The sequence below is a fragment of the Triticum aestivum genome, chromosome 6A (genome assembly GCF_018294505.1).
Source record: "Triticum aestivum cultivar Chinese Spring chromosome 6A, IWGSC CS RefSeq v2.1, whole genome shotgun sequence".
Taxonomy (NCBI): Eukaryota; Viridiplantae; Streptophyta; class Magnoliopsida; order Poales; family Poaceae; genus Triticum; species Triticum aestivum.
The window spans coordinates 513,651,585-513,673,541 of NC_057809.1; the positions used below are offsets into that span (position 1 = coordinate 513,651,585).

Consider the following 21,957-nt stretch of genomic DNA (forward strand, 5'->3'; position numbering starts at 1 on the left):
AATATAAGATGACAGCTAAATGTATTTTTTGTTTCTAAAAAAAGCTAAATGTATTTTTTCCAAGGAAAAAAGCTAAATGTAATTTTTGGTCCATAGCAAATGCACGGACATCTTCTTTAGAAGGACACCAGTTTTAATTTCAGAAAGGACTTTAATACTTATATTAACATAAAAGGTGGACTTTAATACTTATAAATAATTGAATTAAAAAAGGAAAGAAAAGAAATAGATCCCGTGAGAAGCGCACAGACTTGGCTACGTACTACCGTTGCGATCTCGATCCATAAAACCAAGTCTTTGGGAGGTTAACGCCACATCCACATCGCGATGCCATTGCTACCGCCTCCGCCGCCGCCGACGGCGGCTCCCGGGTGCGGGAGGCGGAGGCTGAGCGGCCGACGAAGGCGACGATCCAAGAGGAGGAACTGGGCAGCGCTGCCCCTGGACGTGATGCTCTACGTCCTCCACAAGCTGGACGACGTCGAGCTCATGTTCGGCGGCCCGGCCAGGGTGTGCCGCTCCTGGCACGACGCCGTGTGCGAGCCCGAGCTGTGGCGCCGGATCGACATGCGCGGCCGCTCCCTGTGCTTCCGGGAGACGGTCAGCCTCAAAAATATGGCGCAGCTCTCCATTTGGTTCAGCGCCGGGCAGTGCCGAGAGTTCTTCGGCCAGCACGACGTCGACAACGAACTCCTCTTCCTGGCTGACCGGTAATATTCCTGTTCGTCATCTCCAACCTCGCACCTGCACTCTAGGAATCTGATACATAATTCTCCTAATGTCTATATAATTTTCTTACAGGCACAACTAGATTTTATGGTTTTAAATCATGTGTCATAGCGAGCTAGAAGAATTTGCAGAAAGTAGGGGCATAACTATATGGGAAAAAATAGGGGCATAACTGCTGAACAAAGTAATTAAATGTGGGTTGGAACAATTTTTAGTTGGTATACAGATTGGACTCAGCTTTCCCTAAAATAAGAAACTACGTACAAAAAAGACTGAATGCCGCTAATCTTATCGCACATTACAGTAGTGAATTATGAGAAAGAACTTTGGATAAATTAGCAATTTTTGGATTAATTTAATTCATAAATAAATCACGATGACAACACCAATGAAATCAATCTCATATTGAGAGCTATAAACATGTGAGCGTGTAGTAAGTACACTTTACGTAAATCTATAATAACATCAAGTGCGGCTAACACATGAATCAATAAAAAATGGATAACATATTATACCCTTCAATCGGAAAAGTAGGGTCCGCAACAGCAGCCGCAACGTTGGCATTGGCACCCTTCTTCGTCGCATCGCTCATGCCATCCCTGGCGATGTTGGGAAGGTCGAGGACGTAATCCAATTAGTGGACAAAGATGAACAGTAGCAAGCAACCGCGCCGAGACTCTTCCCGAAAAACCTTGTTTTTCCGGTGCAGGATTACAAAGGATAGGGCTTCGAAGGCTTCTTTCCCAAACAACTGTGCACACGGTCGTCGGGATGGAGTCATCAAAAGCAAGCAAGAGCAAAAGGAACGACGATGATTTGGTGTGCGAGGAGGTAGAACATATGTGATCTGGTTAGGTAATGGTTAGGGTTGCCAATGCCTCCAATATGTAGACAGTCGAGTAGGGAGATGAGGGGCTAGGCCCACAACCGAGTCGGTAACCACCCACGATCTGAGAGGTTCAGATACAGTTGTCCATAATGTGTATGTTAATTATCCACTTTCAACCGGTGAAAATAAAATACACAAACAACATACATTTGGCGAGAGCGAAGTGGGCGCCAGAGGATGAGCGTACATGTAACACTTCTCTTTTCATGCTCCAATAGGATATGGGGTTCCTCATATGTTAATCTCAACTCTCCTTCACTTCTGTGGTGGTACTAAACTTTCCGGCATGACATGAAACCCCACATTTTTTTAGACAAACATGAAACCCCACATGGACCTCCAAGATTTATTCTGGAAATATTTGGTATATGGGCCTAAAGCCCATCTAACTTCAACAACAATTACAACATAAAACTATCTTGCATACTCAAAAAGGGTGTGTATCAAGGCTTGTTGTACTTCCTAAGAATGAACATTACACAAATGAAATTTTGTAGCGGTGATAAAGTGTTATATTTTCCCGTCTGAATGTTTCTCTTCTCTCTTTTGTGAATAACCAAAATGAGAGATTTTTTGAACAGGTGGAAAATACATGTTATGAGCCACTAAGATCATGTGTTATCCTTGCAGGGCACCCTTATTGAAGAGTCTTCATCTTATCAAGCATTGTGATGTAAGTAGTGAAACATTTGCAAAGGCAATAATGAAATTCCCTTTGTTGGAGGAGCTCGAGCTTTGGGAATGTGAGACACATGACACCGGGGTCTTTGACCTTGTTGCCATGGCTTGTCCACAACTGAAGCACTTAAAACATGTCAAAGATAGAGGATATTCGCAATATATCTGGCTTGAATACCCTACTGATAACAGTGAAGCCTTAGCAATTGCGAAGATGCATGAGTTACGCTCCCTGAAGCTTTTCCACGGTGGCCTCGACAACCAAGGATTGACAACCATCATTGATGGATGCCCTCATCTGGAGTACCTTGACATACGGTATTGCAACAACATCATCATTGTCGGAGTAAATAGCCATGGGTAGCCTAGCCGGCTTCCCCTGGCCCTTCTGAAAAAATCACGAGCCCGTCCGGCTCCCAAGAATCCAAGACATGGAGCCGCATCCCCCTTGCTGGCTGCCACCCAGGCCGGCTTGAAGAAGGTGGCCCGACTTTTCCCCTAATGAAGAAAACCATGGGAGGCCGACTCGAAGAAGCCGGCTCCAAGATGCCGACTCCAAGAAGCCGGCCATGAGGAGGCCGACTTCAGGAGGCCGGCTCCCATAAAGCGGTCGAGACCGTACCCTCAAAGTTTGCATCCACCTAGCGGCGATGAGACGGGGCGTGGCTACAGTTAAGCCTGCCACCCCCGAATCCCGGAGCACGCCTGGCACAGTGCGCCGTACGGAGTGGCCATGACCCGTCCGGCGCGGCACTGTTGCCATGTTGACCCTGATGTCATCCACGACGGGCTACCAGTACGGCCCGCGGGCGGTGGGCCCCTTCGGGCAGAGAGACACCCGAAGGCAGCCTGGCCTTCCCTAGTCGGCCCGAGACGGGGCCGGCTCCCCGCAGCCGGCTCGCTTCCCCCCTCGAAGAAGACGCCCCATTAAGGAGACAAGACGCGGTAAGGCTACGGTAATCGCCCGCCGGACGGCGGCACTGTAGCCACGCTTACCTCGACGAAGCCCTCGTCATCAAGATGAGGCAACAGCAACCAGCCATCGACAAGACCCTTGGCAGTGGGGCCTGCCTGTTGCCAAGGAGTTGGTAGCCGGCGGGACCCACCAGCCGGCGGGCCCCAGCAGTCGGCGCAGAAGCCGGCGAGCGCGGTCACAGACGGCTGGGCCCTGCGTCCAGTCGGATTACCATTGTACCCCCGGGGGTAGGCCTATATAAACCCCCCGGGGCACCCATGCAAAGGGTTGGACCCCCAGCTAGTCCTAGACACCAAACAAGGAGAAGAAGCAGGCTAGCCGTGCCCTTCTTCCTCCTCCCACAAAACAGCTCAAGGAGCATTGTGTAGCTACTTGTTCATCTAGTGATCATGCGGAGACCCCGCAGAGCAGTAGTAGGGGTGTTATCTCCACGGAGAGCCCCGAAGCTGGGTAAGATCCGCCGACGTGCATGTCTTCGCCTTATCCCACTTCCAGGCACCGGCGATGTCTTACTGGCTCCCACAATGATAAGCCACCCGTTGGCATATGTCGCACCTACCACCCGACATTTGGCGCCCACCGTGGCGCCAGGTGCACCGTCGTCCGGAGACCTGTTCTGGACGGGAACCCTCTTCCTCCCCAGCGAGCGTAGCCAGCCCAGCACGCCCGATGGCGCTTGCCATGACGCGCTGCAAGGCGTCACCAGCATCTGCACGGCGAGCAGCCTCGCCGATCTCCTCGACGAAACCCTCATCTCCGACGAGCTCGCCTCCGATGCGGGCACCGACCACCTCGCCAACCTTCTCGGTCAGCTCCATGTCTCCAGCGAGCCCGCTGCGGACCTGGAGTCGGTTGGCTCCACCGACCCGATGCCTGTCGACTCCGACACGGCCTCCTACGACACCTTCCCCACCAACGTCACGATCTACAACGACCTGCTTCCTCGAGCCGACGGCTGCGATGCTGTCACCACCGAAGTGATGGTCATCGGCCACGGCGGCCCGGCCGGCGAAAGCGCCCACGACATCCCGCACGTGGTGGCCCATGACTTGTCCGCCCCACTCCCGGCTAACGCCGACGACGAAGCACTGGAGGCATGCCGCCTCGCCCTCCTGCAGAGGGCCGGAGGCTGGCTTCCGTGAGACGCCTCACAGAGGCCTACCAGCGCGAAGCTGACCGCGCCGCCTTCGGCACGTCGGCCCCGGGCGGGCCAAGCCGGGCCGGCCTTGTCAAGCAACGCGGCGCCGTCATCGCCGACACGCTGGGAGTCGACCGCCCGGTCTATGCCACTCCGCTCGAGAACTTGCGTGCCGCCCAGGCGGCCGTAGACGAGTTGGACGGCTTGGAGGCCGAAGACCTCCCCCACATGACCCGGCGCATCCAGCAACTGATTGACGCAGCCGCGCAGCGACATGAAGCAGACGCCCGCGCGGGAAGCCCTCCCCCGCGCCGAGATCACGGCGCGACGTCCCGGACGCCGGCTACGAGCAACACTCGCGCGCGACGCGAGAAAGAGCCGGCTGCCAGCCGAAGCCGGACCCGAATCTCCATCGAGCGAGACGCGGACGGCCATCCCCGAGCCATGGAATGGCGGGGCAACCCGCCTCCGCCTCGACCCCATGGAGAGAGATATCCCACCCCGCCGCCAGTGGCGCACCCTACACTCAGCGGCCGACTAGGTCGCCGCGAAGGAGTCGGCGAGAACGATGCCCGCCATCGGATCGACCGCCTGGCGCGATCCCTGGGGTTGGAAGAAGAAGACGATGTCGGCCCGCCTTGTTTCGACCCCCGCATCCGCGACGAGCCCTTCCCCAAAGGGTTCTCGCTCCCAAGAGACACACCCAAGTACAACGGCTCCGTGAAGCCGGAGGATTGGCTAATCGACTACTCCACCGCGGTTAGCATAGCCAACGGCAACCGGCGCGTTGCCGTGAAGTACGTGCCCCTCATGCTGCAAGGCACGGCGCGGACCTGGCTCAACAGCCTCAAGCCTCTCAGCATCAACAGCTGGCTAGATTTCACCGAAGCTTTCATCCGCAACTTCACCAGCACCTACAAGCGGGCTCCCAAGCCCAGACAGCTCTCCTTGTGCGTACAAGGCCCCGCCGAGTCCACTCGTGACTACCTCACGCGTTGGGCCGAGCTCCGCAATTCTTGCGAGGGGGTGCACGAGGTGCAAGCCATCAAGTACTTTACAGCCGGATGCCGAGAAGGCACCCTCCTCAAGCACAAGCTCCTCTGCGACGAGCCGGCTACCCTCGATGAGCTTCTGGACATAGCGGACAAGTACGCCACCGCCGATTCCTGATGAAGACCGAGCTTCAGGTGGACGCGTCCGGAAAGGTACTCAACCTGGCGCCCAAGACGCCGGCTGGGGATTCCGGCCGATGCCCCCACTCGAACGACCACAAGCGCAAGGGCCCCGCGCCGCCTCCCGCCAGTCGGCAGGTGGCCAAAGTTGAAGACGTGCCGCCTGAAGGGCGGCCCGCCCCCAAGAAACCCAAGGGCGGCCGGCCGGCTTGGCAGCCGGCTTTCTCCTACGAGCAAACTCTCGACGCCCCGTGCAAGTTCCATAGCGGCGCGAAGCCGTCCAACCACACAACCCGGAAGTGCCATTGGCTCACCCGAATCTCCAAAGGCGAGGGGCTCGCGGCGCCTCCGCCTGCCGGCCCGCCGCCTCCGCCTCCGCCGCCTCCGGCAGCTCGGCCCGCGGTCGGAGCCGTGCATGACGAGTTCCCTGACGAGCAAGCAACCTACATCATCTTTACAAGCCAGGAAGTTAGTGTGGTCGCTACCAACCCCGCCGGACACATGCATTGGTCAGAAAAGCCCATCAGCTGGAGCCGGGCCGACCATCCAGAGGTGATGCCGTCTCCTGGCTCTTATGCTTTGGTCCTGGAAGCCACCCTTGCGACGGACAGACGCGCCGTCCGCTTCTCCCGTGTGTTGATAGACGGCGGGAGCAGCATCAACATCCTGTATCATGACACCCTGGAGAAGCTAAACGTCAAGACGAAGCAGCTCATGCCTACTCGGACAGTGTTTCATGGCATCGTACCCGGCTTATCCTGCGCCCCCATTGGCAAGATCAAGATCGATGTACTTTTTGGGGACAAGGAGCATTTCCGCCGGGAAGCGATCTGGTTTGAAGTGGTGGACCTGGAGAGCCCTTACCATGCATTGCTTGGCCGACCTGCCTTGGCCAAATTCATGGCAGTTCCCCACTATGCATACCTCAAGATGAAGATACCAAGCACCAAAGGCGTCATCACCATAGCCGGCGATTACAAGAAGTCCTCTGAGTGCGCAGCAGCCAGCAGCCGGCTGGCCGAGTCCCTTGTGATTGCCGAAGAAAAGAAGATGTTGGACCGAGTCGTGGCCATAGCCGGCAAGCAGTCGGCCGTGTCCCCCGATCCGAAGGAGCATGATGCTCAAGGGTCTTTCCAGCCGGCCAAGGAGACGAAGAAGGTGCCTCTTGACCCCGAGCATCCAGAGAGGTTCGCCGTCATCGGGGCAAGCCTGAACAGCAAATAGGAAGGCGAGCTCGCCGATTTCCTCCGTGAGAATCGGGACATCTTTGCATGGTCCCCCAAGGACATGCCGGGTGTTCCGAGGAAATTCGCCGAGCACAAACTACATGTTCGAGAAGACGCAAAGCCAGTCAAACAACCCCTCCACCGACTGTCGGAGGAGAAGCGCAGGATTGTGGGAGAGGAGATAGCCCGGCTTCTGGCAGCCGGCTTCATTATGGAAGTTTTCTTTCCAGAATGGCTTGCCAACCCGGTCCTTGTGCTAAAGAAGAATAACAAGTGGCGCATGTGTATAGACTACACGATCCTCAACAAGGCTTGTCCCAAAGATCCTTTTGCCCTGCCAAGGATTGACCAAGTGATAGACTCCACAGCCGGATGCGAGCTGTTGAGTTTCTTGGATGCTTACTCCGAATATCACCAGATAAAGCTGGATCCGGACGACCGCCTGAAGACCACCTTCATCACGCCATTTGGAGCCTTCTGCTACCTGACTATGACATTCAGCTTGAGAAATGCCGGTGCCACTTTTCAGCGTTGCATGCAGAAGTGCCTCCTCAAGCAACTCGGCAGAAACGCTCATGTTTACGTGGACGACATCGTGGTGAAGACGGAGAAGCGCGACACCTTGCTGGGAGACCTCAAGGAAACGTTTGAGATCCTGCGCCGATTTCAAATCAAGCTCAACCCCGAGAAATGCGTGTTCGGAGTGCCAGCCGGCCAGCTCCTAGGCTTCCTGGTCTTCGAACGCGGCATCGAATGCAACCCGGTGAAGATCAAGGCCATCGAGAGAATGGCGATCCCCACCAAGCTTCGAGACATTCAGAAGTTCACCGGGTGCTTGGCCTCCTTGAACCGCTTCATCAGCCGGCTCGGAGAGAAAGCTCTCCCCCTCTACCGCCTCATGAAGAAGAGCACTCACTTCGAATGGAACGACCAGGCCGACCAAGCTTTTCACGAGCTGAAGAAGATGCTGGCCACGCCGCCTGTCCTCGCGGCGCCGACTGAGAAAGAGCCCATGCTCCTTTACATTGCCGCAACCAGCCGGGTGGTCAGCACCGTCATCATAGTCCAACGCCCAGAACAAGACCGAGCCCAGCCGGTCCAAAGGCCGGTGTATTATTTGAGCGAGGTGCTGTCCGCCTCAAAGCAGAACTACCCGCACTACCAGAAGATGTGTTACGGCGTGTACTTCACCGCCAAGAAGCTGAAGCCCTACTTTCAAGAGCATCCCGTCATGGTCGTATGCACCGCCCCGCTGGCCGAGATCATAGGCAGCCAGGATGCATCCGGACGGGTGGCGAAATGGGCCATCGAGCTGGCCCCTTACACAATCTTCTACCAGCCCCGCACCGCCATCAAGTCCCAAGCACTGGCCGACTTCCTCGTCGACTGGGCCGAGACCCAGTACCTGCCGCCGGCTCCCAACTCCACCCATTGGCGCATGCACTTCGACGGGTCCAAGATGCGCACCGGCTTGGGAGCCGGCGTCGTCCTTACCTCTCCCAAAGGCGACAAGCTCAGATACACGCTACAAATCCACTTTGCCGCCTCCAACAACGTGGCCGAGTACGAGGCGCTCATACACGGGCTCCGGCTTGCCAAAGAACTCGACATTCGCCGGATCCTATGCTATGGCGACTCAGACTTGGTGGTCCAGCAATCATCCGGCGACTGGGATGCCAAGGACGCAAACATGGCGAGCTACCGCTTCCTGGTTCAACAACTCAGCGGATACTTTGAAGGATGCGAGTTCCTCCACGTACCGCAAGCCGACAACGAGCCAGCCGATGCCCTGGCTCGAATAGGCTCCACTCGGCAAGCAATTCCAACCGGCATCACTCTACAACGCCTCCTCAAGCCGTCCATCAAGCCGTCTCCAGAGTCCGACTCCATCTTCATGCCGCCTGACCCCAATGCGGCCGGGTCCGGCTCGAAGAACCTAGCAGGCGACCCCGAGGCTCCCGCAGCCGGCCCGGGGACTTCGGCAACCGGCTCGGGGACTGCCACACCCGGCTCGGGGACTGCACCAGCACAACAGCCGGCGACCGACTCCAGCATCTCACCACCCAGCCCGCCCACCCTGGTGGCGGTAGCCACTTTGGCAGTAGAAGAAGTCGCGGCTCCATCATGGGCACAGTCCATCCTCAACTTCCTAGTAAACCAAGACCTGCCGGCCGACGAAACAGAAGCAAGACAAGTCCAACGTCGAGCCGGAGCATACACAATCGTCAACAAAGAACTGGTCAAGCGCAGTGTCACTGGAATCCTCCAACGGTGCGTCGAGCAAGATAAGGGCATTGCAATCCTCAGAGACATTCACCAAGGAGAATGCGGCCACCATGCGGCCTCAAGATCACTTGTCGCCAAAGCCTTCCGCCATGGTTTCTTCTGGCCGACTGCTTTGGAGGACGCCAAAGAATTAGTCAAGCATTGCAAGGGATGCCAACTCTTCAGCTCCAAGCAACACATGCCGGCTTCGGCACTCAAGACCATTCCCCTCACTTGGCCCTTCGCCTTTGGGGATTGGACATGGTGGGCCCATTCAAGACAGCGCGCGGCGGCATGACGCATTTTCTCGTCGCCGTGGACAAATTCACCAAGTGGATTGAGGCAAAGCCGATTAAGAAGCTGAATGGGCCGACTGCTGTGACATTCATCGCAGACATAACAACTCGGTACGGCGTGCCACACAGCATCATCACCGATAATGGCACGAATTTTGCCAAAGGAGCCTTGGCACGTTTCTGCGCAGCCCAAGGTATCTGACTGGACTTAGCATCCGTTGCCCACCCGCAGTCAAACGGCCAGGTCGAGCGAGCCAATGGCCTCATCCTCTCCGGCATCAAGCCTCGACTGGTCGTACCTCTGGAGCACTTAGCCGGCTGTTGGCTCGATGAGCTGCCGGCTGTCCTCTGGAGTCTGCACACTACACCAAACAAGTCAACTGGCTTCACCCCTTTCTTCCTTGTATATGGTGCCGAGGCGGTCATCCCAACTGACATCGAGTTCGACTCGCCTCGAGTAACCATGTACACGGAAGCGGAGGCCAAGGAAGCACGAGAAGACGGTGTTGACCTGCTGGAAGAGAGCCGGCTGTTAGCCCTCAGCCGGTATGCCATCTACCAGCAGGGTTTGCACCGCTACCACAGCCGGAAGGTCAGGCCAAGATCTTTCCAAGAAGGCGATCTTGTGCTCCGGCTGATCCAGCGAACAGCCGGCCAACACAAGCTCTCAGCCCCTTGGGAAGGCCCCTTCGTCATCAGCAGAGCTCTAGGCAACGACTCCTACTTCCTGATCGACGCACAGAAGCCGAAGGCACGCAAGAGAGACGACTCCGGCAAGGAGTCGGAACGACCATGGAACGCCAACCTCCTTTGAAGATTTTACAGTTGAAAGGCAGTATGTATCACGCTAACTTTTGTATTAAGTACAAGACAATAGGCCCCCCGAGGAGGGCTCGGGGACTGCCATCCCTTATTTATGAATGAAAAGTATCATGCTTATGACCATGTCATTTCATTTACTTGTTCCGTCCGGCACCGGGTTCGACTAGTCAGCTCGGGGACTGGCCGACTGGAGTTATATTAGAAGTCCTACCCGCAGTCAGACAAGTAGTGTGCCGGCTCCCAAGCCTTCTCTTGCCAAAAGTCGCAGTTCAAAGAACCGGCTGTCCAGCTGGCAAGAGTTAAAGGCAGGAACGGGCGCCCACACGAAAAACGGCTAGGGACTAACGGACTAATACAACGAAAGCCGGTTTTTTCTCCCACCGCCGACTGGCTACCAGAGTAGCCGGCCGGCCGGTTTCCATTCACTTCACTTCAATCCAAGAAAGCTCAAGTACTTGCCTCCCCAAAGAGGGAAGGCGGCAAAGGAAAAGGCCTAAGGATAAAAAGCATACGCGAATGGAAACCAAACATGCACATAATAATATTTACATAAAAGACCTCCGAGAGGCCAGCATTCAACATAGTTTGGACACACCCCCAGTGGGTGGAACTGCGAAAACTTAATGAAGATTGTTCAAAAGACAACAAGCAGGAAAGATAAAGACGGCAGGTCAAGCTGGCGGAGTGGCCGACGAGCCGGACTGGTTGGCGGAGACGGTCGTGCCGGCTGAAGGAGCGGCCGGCTGGCGAACTTCGGCTTGGTCGCCGCCTCCCGCAGAGGGCGCGCTTCCACGCGCCTCGTTGCTGGAGGCACGGTCGGCCTGAGGTCGGCCGATTGTTCCACCAGCCGGCTTGACGTCTTCGCCATCCTCCTCTTCGTCATCCTCGCCCTCGTCGCTGGAGGCAATCTCCTCCGCCGAGTCCTCGCCCACAGCCGGGTTCAGCCCGAACCACTCCTCCGGCTGAGCAACACCGTCATCATCGATTTCGGGTGCGAAAACGCTGATGTCGGTGCACTCGGCGATCGTCGAAGCTCGCTGGGCGATAGCCGGCCTCACCTCCTCCAGCTCCGCGTCGGCCTCCATCCGCCAAGTGCGCAGCTGGTCCAGGCTCAGCCCTGGGTACCAAGCCCGAACGAACTCCAACGCCCGCCCGGCTCCGAGGCGGTCCGCCGACGTCTTCCAAGCCTCAAAGCGACCAACTGCGACCTCCAGCCAGTCGGCGGTTCGGCTTGGGGTGCGGGGGATCGTCTCGCCGGGCCAGAGGGCGGCCAACACTTGCGCCCCGGCACGTTGGAGCCGGCGAAGCATCCGATGAGCCGGCTGCAACCGCGCCTGGACAGCCAGGAGCTGCTCCTCAAGTGTCCGGTTTGCATCCGGCGCGATGTTGGCCCCCGCCTGATGACGCGCCTCGTGATGGGCCTCAATGCTTTGGGCGGCGAAGGCAGAGTAGCCGGGGAAGTAGTCTGCACCAAAAAACAAGCAGTAGCTCAAGATAAGCCAAAAACCCAGGCGGCAAGGGGCAGGAGAGGGGCGAGGAAGGCGGCTTACCGTCGATCAAATCCTCGATCCGGCCAAAGCCTTCATCCAGGGCTCGCCGGGTCTCAGACCAGCTCGCCGCCTCGATCTCATACTCCGCCTTCAAGGCGGCTTCGCTATCCTGCGCCGCCTGCAGGGCCGCCTTGTGGCCCTCCTCTTGGTCGGCCAGCTTCTTGTCTAGGCGATCCCGTTCCTGGACCAAGGCGGCGTACTCAGCCTCCTTGGTGTGAAGGGCGGCCTTCACTTCGCCGAGCTCCTTCCTCAAGTCGGCGTTGGCCCCTGAAGACAAAGAAAAAGAAAAAATCAATAAGGAAAGAGTCGTCAAGAAAGATCTGACCCGACTGCACGGCAGTCGGCCCGAATCTCGGGGACTACACCCAGTGGGTGCGCTGACGCGCCCCCACATGAGACAAACAAGATCAAGTACTTACTTCGGCTGTCGGCCAGGTCGTCGGTCCTCTGGCTCAACTCCCGAGCCTGGGAGTTGAAGGCGGCAGCACGGAGGTTGTGATATTCCTGAAAGTTCAGACAAAAAGCAAAGTAAGGTAGCCGTCGAGAAAGATCCGACCCGACTGCGCAGCAGTCGGCCCGAATCTCGTGGACTACACCCAGTGGGTGCGCTAACGCGCCCCCATGGAAGAAATCAAGAAATCAAAAGCAGCCAAGAATGAAGGACTTACCCGGATGGTGGCTCGCGTCGTCAGGAACTCCTGGGTGAACTGTTGCAGCAGGGCGGCCTGAGCTTGCAGCCGGCTCCGGACCCCTTGAGCCGCCACATTCAGCTCGCCAGTCCCCCCGCTGGGAGTCCACTCGGACGTGGCAGTGCTGGCCGCCTCCAGATCTTCCGCCGACTGGCCTGCGCCCGTGACTTGGCGCAACTCCGGCGAAGCGGCGCCTCCCCCTGCGCGCCGGCTCGTCGCCGGCTGCACCTCGAGGCCGGCTCTGTTCTCTGGCTCACCTCCGGTCGGCCCCTCTGGCGCCGCTGAGGATTGGCCGCCTTGGCCCGCTCCGGTTGGCGCTGCTGGCGACGCTCTCCTCGCGAAGACCACGGGGTCCTCCCCCCTCTCCACCAGCGACGGGTCTTGGACGATCTCCTCCGCCAAGGGCAATGGGGTGTCGGGGGCTACGGCTCGGAGAGGAATGGCGAGCAACGGAGCCTGGTTGCGCGAGCTTTCCGCCTCCGTCTCCGCGGTAGCCGCCTCCGTCTGGGCCTTGGCTACCGCGTCGGCCTGCTCTCTCGCCGCCTGGGCGGCCGCCTTCTCCGCCGCCTCGCGCTCCTCCCGCGCTTCACGGGCGTTCCGCTCTGTGGCCTCCCTGAGATCGGCGCGGGGGTCCACGCGGCGGGAGCTCGAAGACCCTCCAGCCGGCCCCACGACGGAGCCGCCCGGACCCCGCTCAAGGGAAAGCGGCGCCCTGTCCAGCAAGCGAGAAAAAGTTAAGAAGAATATTCGAAGAGAAAGAGAATGATGAAGGGCATGCGACCAGGCAATCAGCGACTTACACTGAAACCGCCTAAGGCCGCTTCACCGCCTTGCGGAAGCGGGCCGCCTTCGCGGCCGCCTCGTCTCGTTTTGTCGCCGCGGTGGAGGGCTTGGACTTCTTCGGCCGACTGCCGAAGAGGCCTGAAGCGGCCCGGCGCTTCTGCGCGCCGCCGGCGGCCGGTGCGATGGACGAGCCCGCGCCCTGACAGTCGGCCGCCGGCTGGCGACGCGGGGCGACTTCAGCTTCAGCATCGTCCGGCCAGTCCTCGAAGCTCGCGGTGAACCTTGAGCCTCCAGGCTCGGTGTTGTCCCCCACGACGGCGTCTTCCATGGCGGCCGCCCCCAAGTCCGGGTCATCAACGTCGTCCACCGTGCGGTCGGGGGCATACTGGCGTTCAATCCCTGCCGCCCCGGCCGGCGGCGGAAGAAGAGGGTTCTGCTCAAAAGAACCGACTGGTCAGAAGTCGGCCGTCACGAAGCCGGCTGACGACAAAAAGAAGATAGAGAGAGAAGCTTACCACGGGCGGAGGATTGGCGCGAGAATACGGCGCCTTGCCGTATTGCCAGTCCCCGGCGAGCTTGTAGTTGGCGATGTAATTAACCATGAGCGCCACCTCCGCATGGGGCATTTCCCATGTGCTCAGCCGGCTTGGGTCGAAGCGGCCGCTCATCTGACACAACATATGGGGCCGGCTTTGGAGGGGAAGAATCCGGCGCTCCACGAAGGCGGCCACCAAGTCGGCCCCGCGCAGGCCTTCCAACTGGATCATCACCCGAAGCCGGGAGACGGCGGCGTTCCCGGTCGGAGACAGTGACCGGGAGCGGAAACCCCACGAGGGCTGCCTCCCAGCCGGCGGGCCGGCTACATAAGCCGGCAGGTTGATGTAGTCTCCTTGCTCGGCGATGTTCCTCACGTAGAAGTACTATTTTTGCCAGACCTTCACCGACTGGATTAGGGGGATGGACGGGAACGGATTGTTCTTGCTCGCCCTCCTCATGGCGATGAAGGCCCTGCAGGGTGCGGGCACGCCGGCGACGACGGTGCCGAGTTTGCTCTGAAAGAACTCTCCCCAGAGCTCCAGCGTGGGGAGCAGCCCCAAGAAGCCTTCACAGAGGAAGACGAAGGCCGACAGCAGCATCACCGCATTGGGCATGAGGTGATGCGGCTGGAGGTTGTAGAACTCGAGGAAGGAGCACAGAAATCCGCTCGCCGGAAGGCCGAAGCCGCACATGCAGTGCAAGCGGAAGACGACCCGCTCGCCCTCCTCCGGCGCCGGCGAGATCTCCGTCTCCGGCGCCAGGCGGACCTGCACGAGGTTGGCGCCGGGCAGGCGCCGAGTCTGGCGGAGGAACTCCACATGGTCTTCATGGACGTTGGAGCCGTCCCACGAGCTTGACAACGCCATGGGAGCGAGGCGATGTGGAGAAATGGCGGCGCTGAGACGGGAGGCTGCGGCGGCAACAAGAGGAAGAAACGAGGATTAGGAGGGGCGGAGTGAGAGAGAGCGTGCGAACCTTTGTCGCTCTCCCTCCTCCCCCTACTTATAGGCTCGTGTGGCGGAGCCGAGGAGGCGCGGCGTGGGGAAGCGTGGGGATCGATCGTGCCCACTCCCCATGTCCCGCGATTATTGAGCCTTAACGGCGAGACAAAGCTGCCTCGAGAAGGCGAGCGGCCCCTGTGGGCCACGGAAGATCCGCGCCCGGACCAAGGCTCGCGAGTGGCGGGCCCGGGCCTGCGGCGGCGTCCCGTCACGCGCGTGCGCTCACCGGATCTTGCTGCCACGTGGCCGCGGGAGGGCCCGTGGTCAGCACGCAGGTCCCCCCCTCCTCCCGCCTACAAGACGCGGGGCTCTCTGAAGTCAGCATACGCCCGCAAAGCCGGCTCTTCAGGATGGGAAGCTGACCAAGCTTCTCGTCCCCCTGCTTGCCTCGGAGCTCGATCAGCTTCGGGGACTACTGTCGGAGTAAATAGCCATGGGTAGCCTAGCCGGCTTCCCCTGGCCCTTCTAAAAAAAACCACGAGCCCGTCCGGCTCCCAAGAATCCAAGACATGGAGCCGCCTCCCCCTTGCTGGCTGCCACCCAGGCCGACTTGAAGAAGGCGGCCCGACTTTTCCCCTCATGAAGAAAACCATGGGAGGCCGACTCGAAGAAGTCGGCTCCAAGATGCCGACTCCAAGAAGCCGGCCATAAGGAGGTCGACTCCAGGAGGCCGGCTCCCATAAAGCGGTCGAGACCGTACCCTCAAAGTTTGCATCCACCTAGCGGTGATGAGACAGGGCGTGGCTACAGTAAAGCCTACCACCCCCGAATCTCGGAGCACGCCTGGCACAGTGCACCGTACGGAGTGGCCATGACCCGTCCGGCGCAGCACTGTTGCCATGTTGACCCTGATGTCATCCACGACGGGCTACCAGTACGGCCCGCAGGCGGTGGGACCCTTCGGGCAGAGAGACACCTGAAGGCAGCCTGGCCTTCCCTAGTCAGCCCGAGACGGGGCCGGCTCCCCGCAGCCGGCTCGCTTCCCCCCCTCGAAGAAGACGCCCCATTAAGGAGACAAGATGCGGTAAGGCTACGGTAATCGCCCGCCGGACGGCGGCACTGTAGCCACGCTTACCTCGACGAAGCCCTCGTCATCAAGATGAGGCAACAGCAACCAGCCATCGACAAGACCCTTGGCAGTGGGGCCTGCCTGTTACCAAGGAGTTGGTAGCCGGCGGGACCCACCAGCCGGCGGGCCCCAGCAGTCGGCGCAGAAGCCGACGAGCGCGGTCACAGATGGCTGGGCCCCGTGCCCAGTCGGATTACCATTGTACCCCCGGGGGGTAGGCCTATATAAACCCCCCGGGGCACCCATGCAAAGGGTTGGACCCCCAGCTAGTCCTAGACATCACACAAGGAGAAGAAGCAGGCTAGCCGTGCCCTTCTTCCTCCTCCCACAAAACAGCTCAAGGAGCATTGCGTAGCTACTTGTTCATCTAGTGATCATGCGGAGACCCTGCAAAGCAGCAGCAGGGGTGTTATCTCCACGGAGAGCCCCGAAGCTGGGTAAGATCCACCGGCGTGCATGTCTTCGCCTTATCCCGCTTCCAGGCACCGACGATGTCTTACTGGCTCCCACAATGATAAGCCACCCGTTGGCATATGTCGCACCTACCACCCGACAATCATGGACAGCAGTATGTGAGCGAAGTGCGCCCGTGTTAAGAAGAAGAAATTGTATCCATTTGCGCCAATGGATAACTGGGTGTGTCCTTGGTCTGACATCCATGATGACTTCACCATTGATTCTGAGTATTTCGAGCCTAGCATCACTGTTTGTAGTTGTTATCGTCCATGGGATAGGGATAGGTATTGGTGCTATTGCGACCATGATGACGAGCCAGACTGTCAATTTTTCAATGTGGAGTCTTGTGACTCTGAGGACTCTGATCATTCTCGCTTCTTTAGTGGTGCCGAGGAGAGCGAGTTTGAGTATTGGAGAACCTAAGGAACATTTGAATGTTTTGATGGAAGCGCCCGACCTGGCCAGATGTTGCACTCACTGATGTCCAATACTTTAGTGCTCTGATTTGGCCATGATTCTATTTGTGGTTCACCTCTCTACATAAAGTTTGAATATATTTTTTAGTTTCTAGATACAAATTCTATGTAGTTTCAATTTTAAATTTCACGGAGTGTATAGAGCTTAGAGCAATAAAAGAGGTCGGTGATGTTTCACTTCAGTTTGCATGAAACAATAGAGGATGCAAGAAAAACACGGTGTGTTTGCCCAACTTTCTTTTTTTCGAAACAGAGGCAAAATATTTGCATCATCTATTAATTTAGGACAAGATAGAGCTTTACATAGAACCCACATATGCACATGAATGCTTAATCGTGCAATACAATCGTCCCTAGCTTCTTCACGTCTGTAGTGGTCCAAAGTTTGGCGTCGCATATGATGTTGTTAATCACCCCTATCAATCTCAAAGTCTGAAGATGATTTCTTCATCTCATCTTCTTCACAACCATCCCCATCATCATCATCATCATCATCATTGCCTTCTTCTTCAACAGCAACCGCGCCTTCAACATCAACTTCTGCAGTGTTCAATTGACTTTGTTGTGTGTCCAGACTTGCTTCCAAAGGGTGAACAACACCATCTTTAGATAGAGTTAACACAAAAACAGCCCCCCCACTAGGCTGCCTATTGGTACCTGTTTTGCATAAATATTGTTACCCCCATTAAATTCTTCAACTCAATCTTCATTAGCCTTGGCAACTATGATATTCAAAACTGTCACATCAGAGTGGTCAATCATTTCCTCTACTGCCTCACTATCCAAAAGTAATAACCCATCCCACAATACTTCACATAATACATGTAGTCATCTGACCCATACCCTTCAGTGATTAGTAAATGCAATCAAATTCAGAAATATGATGTCTGAAAGAGAGAAGTTTCTTTCCATGTTGTCTCTGCCCTAGAAATGTAGCCTCACCTCCCAAATGTCATCTACAAGCATCGTCGCTGTCCAATTATAGATCTTAGGAGAAAGTCCGCGCTCTCAAAACAATGCCTTCAACAAGGTCATTGCCAAGCACAACCATTTAAGGCCAGACCTTGGATTTTCACCCTAAAAGATAAGACTATGTACTCTTCTTGTGTTGTCGCCCCCGCTTGCCGATGTCGCTGCTACAAGTCAGGAAACACCAAGCGAAGTCCTCATCGCCTCATAGACTCAATCTGCCATTACTAGACCTCGAACCTCAGCTGCCATGACATTCTCCGCCAGAATCTTCACCATGGAAATCGAAACACCAACATGTCCCATGATGGCAACAGACAGCGAAGCTTCGCGTCACTCCCTCTTCAAGCCGCATGACCAGAAATATGAGTTCACACGACCGAATCCCATCTGATCCAGCTATCTATATGCATCAGGCGCCCATGGAGATCGCCGATAGAGCCTTCCAGAACTACACTCATTGGTCAATTCTTTTGAATGGATACTTTTCCTCGTTCGAGATTCTCCACCCTTCTTTCACTCCGCCCAAAGACTAACTATGGGCCGGCTTTACATGTGGTCAGATGAGGTCCCCTCTTGAGCAGGGAATGTCCAAACCAAGGCTATACACGAGTAATCATCATGTTATGACCGACTTAGGGGCTTAGCCCAATGGGTTATGGCCCAAGTATCTTAGTTAGGGGCTTAGCCCAATTATTTTATCGTATTAGGATCGTTTTCTTAGGAGTTAAGTAAACCGCTCTATATAAGGATAGGAGATGTATCAATCTAATCAAGTAAGAAACAATCAATATTTGCTCGGCTTCCCTTAGGGAGCCCGGAGATCTAAACCCTAGCCACCTCCTGCTTTCTCCGTCGCTGCTCCCATCGCAAGGACGGTGCCATGCCGCCGGCCGCCGCGCACCAGCCCTCGCCCTTCCCCCTCCTTCCCTACAACCTATGGCCCAGGCCTGGTAGGGTACAAGCTCCTACCAATTTGGTATCCAGAGACTTGGGTCCGATCATGTCTTCGTCAACACTATCACCGCCGCTGCCCGTCTCAACCTCCGCGCCAATGACCACCACGCCGACGACGTCTGCCCCGATGACCACAGCCGGGGCCTCCACGCTATCGGGCCCGGTCACCACCGCGGGCTCCTCATCGCCGCCGGCACCCATCACGTCCGCGTCGCGATGACCGCCGTCTTCACGTCGGAACAGATGACCAGCACGCTGCGGGATCTCGTGACGGCCGTCCAAGGGCTCCACCTCAACCAGTACCACCAGTATATGGCTGGGTCGTACGCACCTCCACCGGCTGCGCTGATCGCCGCCTACGTCCACCCCATGCTGCCATGGCCTTCCCAGGGCGCGCCTGCCTACAGCGGGCAGCCGCTGCTGCCGTTCCAAGCAGGCCCCCCATGCTGTCGTGGCCGTCCCAGGGCGCGCGTGCCTACAGCGGGCAGCCGCTACTGCCGTTCCCGGTGGGCTCCCCCGCGCTGCCGTGGCCGGCCCAGTGTGACGCCCCCGATTCAATCGTACACTAATCATGCACGCAAATGTGTACGATCAAGATCAGGGACTCACGGGAAGATATCACAACACAACTCTAAAACATAAATAAGTCATACAAGCATCATAATACAAGCCAGGGGCCTCGAGGGCTCGAATACAAGTGCTCGATCATAGACGAGTCAGCGGAAGCAACAATATCTGAGTACAGACATAAGTTAAACAAGTTGCCATAAGAAGGCTAGCACAAACTGGGATACAGATCGAAAGAGGCGCAGGCCTCCTGCCTGGGATACTCCTAACTACTCCTGGTCGTCGTCAGCGGGCTGCACGTAGTAGTAGGCGCCTCCGGTGTAGTAGGGGTCATCGTCGACGGTGGCGTCTGGCTCCTGGACTCCAGCATCTGGTTGCGACAACCAGAAAGAAAGGAAAGGGGGAAAAAGGGGGGAGAAAGCAACCGTGAGTACTCATCCAAAGTACTCGCAAGCAAGGAACTACACTACATATGCATGGATATATGTGTAAGGAGGCCATATCAGTGGACTGAACTGTAGAATGCCAGAATAAGAGGGGGATAGCTAGTCCTATCGAAGACTACGCTTCTGGCAGCCTCCGTCTTGCATCAAGTAGAAGAGAGTAGATCGAAGTCCTCCAAGTAGCATCTCCAAGTAGCAAATCCAAGTAGCATCTCCAGTAGCATCGCATAGCATAATCCTACCCGGCGATCCTCTCCTCGTCGCCCTGTAGAAAAGCGATCACCGGGTTGTCTGTGGAACTTGGAAGGGTGTGTTTTATTAAGTATCCAGTTCTAGTTGTCATAAGGTCAAGGTACAACTCCAAGTCGTCCTGTTACCGAAGATCACGGCTATTCGAATAGATTAACTTCCCTGCAGGGGTGCACCACATAACCCAACACGCTTGATCCCATTTGGCCGGACACACTTTCCTGGGTCATGCCCGGCCGCGGAAGATCAACACGTCGCAGCCCCACCTAGGCTCAACAGAGAGGCCAGCACGCCGGTCTAAACCTAAGCGCACAGGGGTCTGGGCCCATCGCCCATAGCACACCTGCACGTTGCGTACGCGGCCGAAAGCAGACCTAGCCTAGTGGCGTTCCAGTCCAATTCGGCGCGCGCCGCTCCGTCGCTGACGTCTGAAGTGCTTCGGCTGATACCACGACGTCGGGATACCCATAACTACTCCCACGTAGATGGTTAGTGCGTATAGGCTCGTAGCCAGACTCAGATCAAATACCAAGATCTCGTTAAGCGTGTTAAGTATCCGCGAACGCCGAACAAGGCCAGGCCCACCTGTCTCCTAGGTGGTCTCAACCTGCCCTGTCGCTCTGCCACAAAGTAACAGTCGGGGGCCGTCGGGAACTCAGGCCCACCACTACCTGGATGGAGCCACCTGCCCCTTCAGCCCCCATCTCCAAACAGTATCACCAGTAATGTAACAGTGTAAAGTATATAGTATATGCCCGTGATCACCTCCCGAAGTGATCACAGCCCAGTAGTATAGCATGGCAGACGGACAAGAGTGTAGGGTCACTGATGGAACACTAGCATCCTATACTAAGCATTTAGGATTGCGGGTAAGGTATCAATGACTGTAGCAGCAATGACAGGCTATGCATCAGAATAGGATTAACGGAAAGCAGTAACATGCTACACTACTCTAATGCAAGCAGTATAGAGAAGAGTAGGCGATATCTGGTGATCAAAGGGGGGGCTTGCCTGGTTGCTCTGGCAAGAGAGAGAGGTCGTCAACTCCGTAGTCGAACTGGTCAGCAGCAGCGTCGGTCTCGTAGTCTACCGGAGAGAAGAGGGGGAAGAAATAATGAATACAGAGCAAACAAAGCACCACAAAATATATCAAGGCAATACGCGGTGTTCGGTGTGCCCTAACGCGGTAGTAGGTGATACCGGTGAAGGGGGGAAAACATCCGGGGAAGTATTCCCGATGTTTCGTGTTTTCGGGCAGAGGAGCCGGAGGGGGAAAGTTGCGAGTTCGATAGGTTAGGGGTGTGTGGCGGACGAACGGACTGCGTATCCGGATTCGTCTCGTCGTTCTGAGCAACTTTCATGTTGAAAATATTTTAATCCGAGTTACGGATTAAAAGATATGATTTTCTAAAGATTTTATTAATTTCTGAAATTTAATTAATTATTTAATTTAATTCGAAAATGGATTTATGACATCAGCATGATGTCATGCTGACGTCAGCAGTCAACAGGGTTGACTTGGTCAACCTGACATGCGGGTCCAGTGGGACCCACCTGTCATTCTCTGTTTAGTTTAATTACAGATTAGTTAATCTAATTAGTGATTAGGTTAATCTAATCAGGATTAATTAACTTAATTAATTACTTAATTAATTAATTAATTAACATTTTAATTATTTTAATTATTATCTATTTATTCATTTAACATTTTTTTAAATTCTTTTAAAAAAAACGTTATGGGGCGGGGCCCCCTAGTCAGTGGCCCGGGGGCTAGCGGGTTGGGCGTTGCGGCGCCCGACTGGGCATTCGCCCAAATCGGCGGGCGAGGAGGACCGGGGCATGGCCGGGCGGCCACCGGAGGGGAAACGCCTAGGGGGGAAGCAGCAGGGCGCCAGGGCGCGACGGCGGGTGCGGGCGCGAGCGGAGAGAGAGGGAGGGCCGGGGTCGAGGGTGCGGTCGGTGGTGCCGGAGCACGACCAGGAGCTGAGCGGGGTGGCCGCGGGCGCCGGAGCGCGGACCG

General features: G+C 56.5%; 1 protein-coding gene across 1 annotated transcript; it reads left to right on the top strand.

Moving 5' to 3' along the window:
• The first annotated feature begins 327 nt into the window (after positions 1–327).
• LOC123130867 (putative F-box/LRR-repeat protein 23) lies at positions 328–2,912 on the top strand. Its single transcript, XM_044550658.1, has 2 exons — positions 328–710; positions 2,249–2,912. The coding sequence occupies exons 1-2, from the start codon at positions 328–330 to the stop codon at positions 2,658–2,660; spliced, it is 795 nt and encodes a 264-aa protein (XP_044406593.1). The 3' UTR covers positions 2,661–2,912.
• The last annotated feature ends 19,045 nt before the right edge of the window (positions 2,913–21,957 follow it).

Coding starts and splice junctions, on each gene's coding strand:
- LOC123130867 (XM_044550658.1), top strand. CDS start 328: ATGCCATTGCTACCGCCTCCGCCGCCGCCGACGGCGGCTCCCGGGTGC. Junction 711..2,248: donor CTCCTCTTCCTGGCTGACCG/GTAATATTCCTG, acceptor TTATCCTTGCAG/GGCACCCTTATTGAAGAGTC.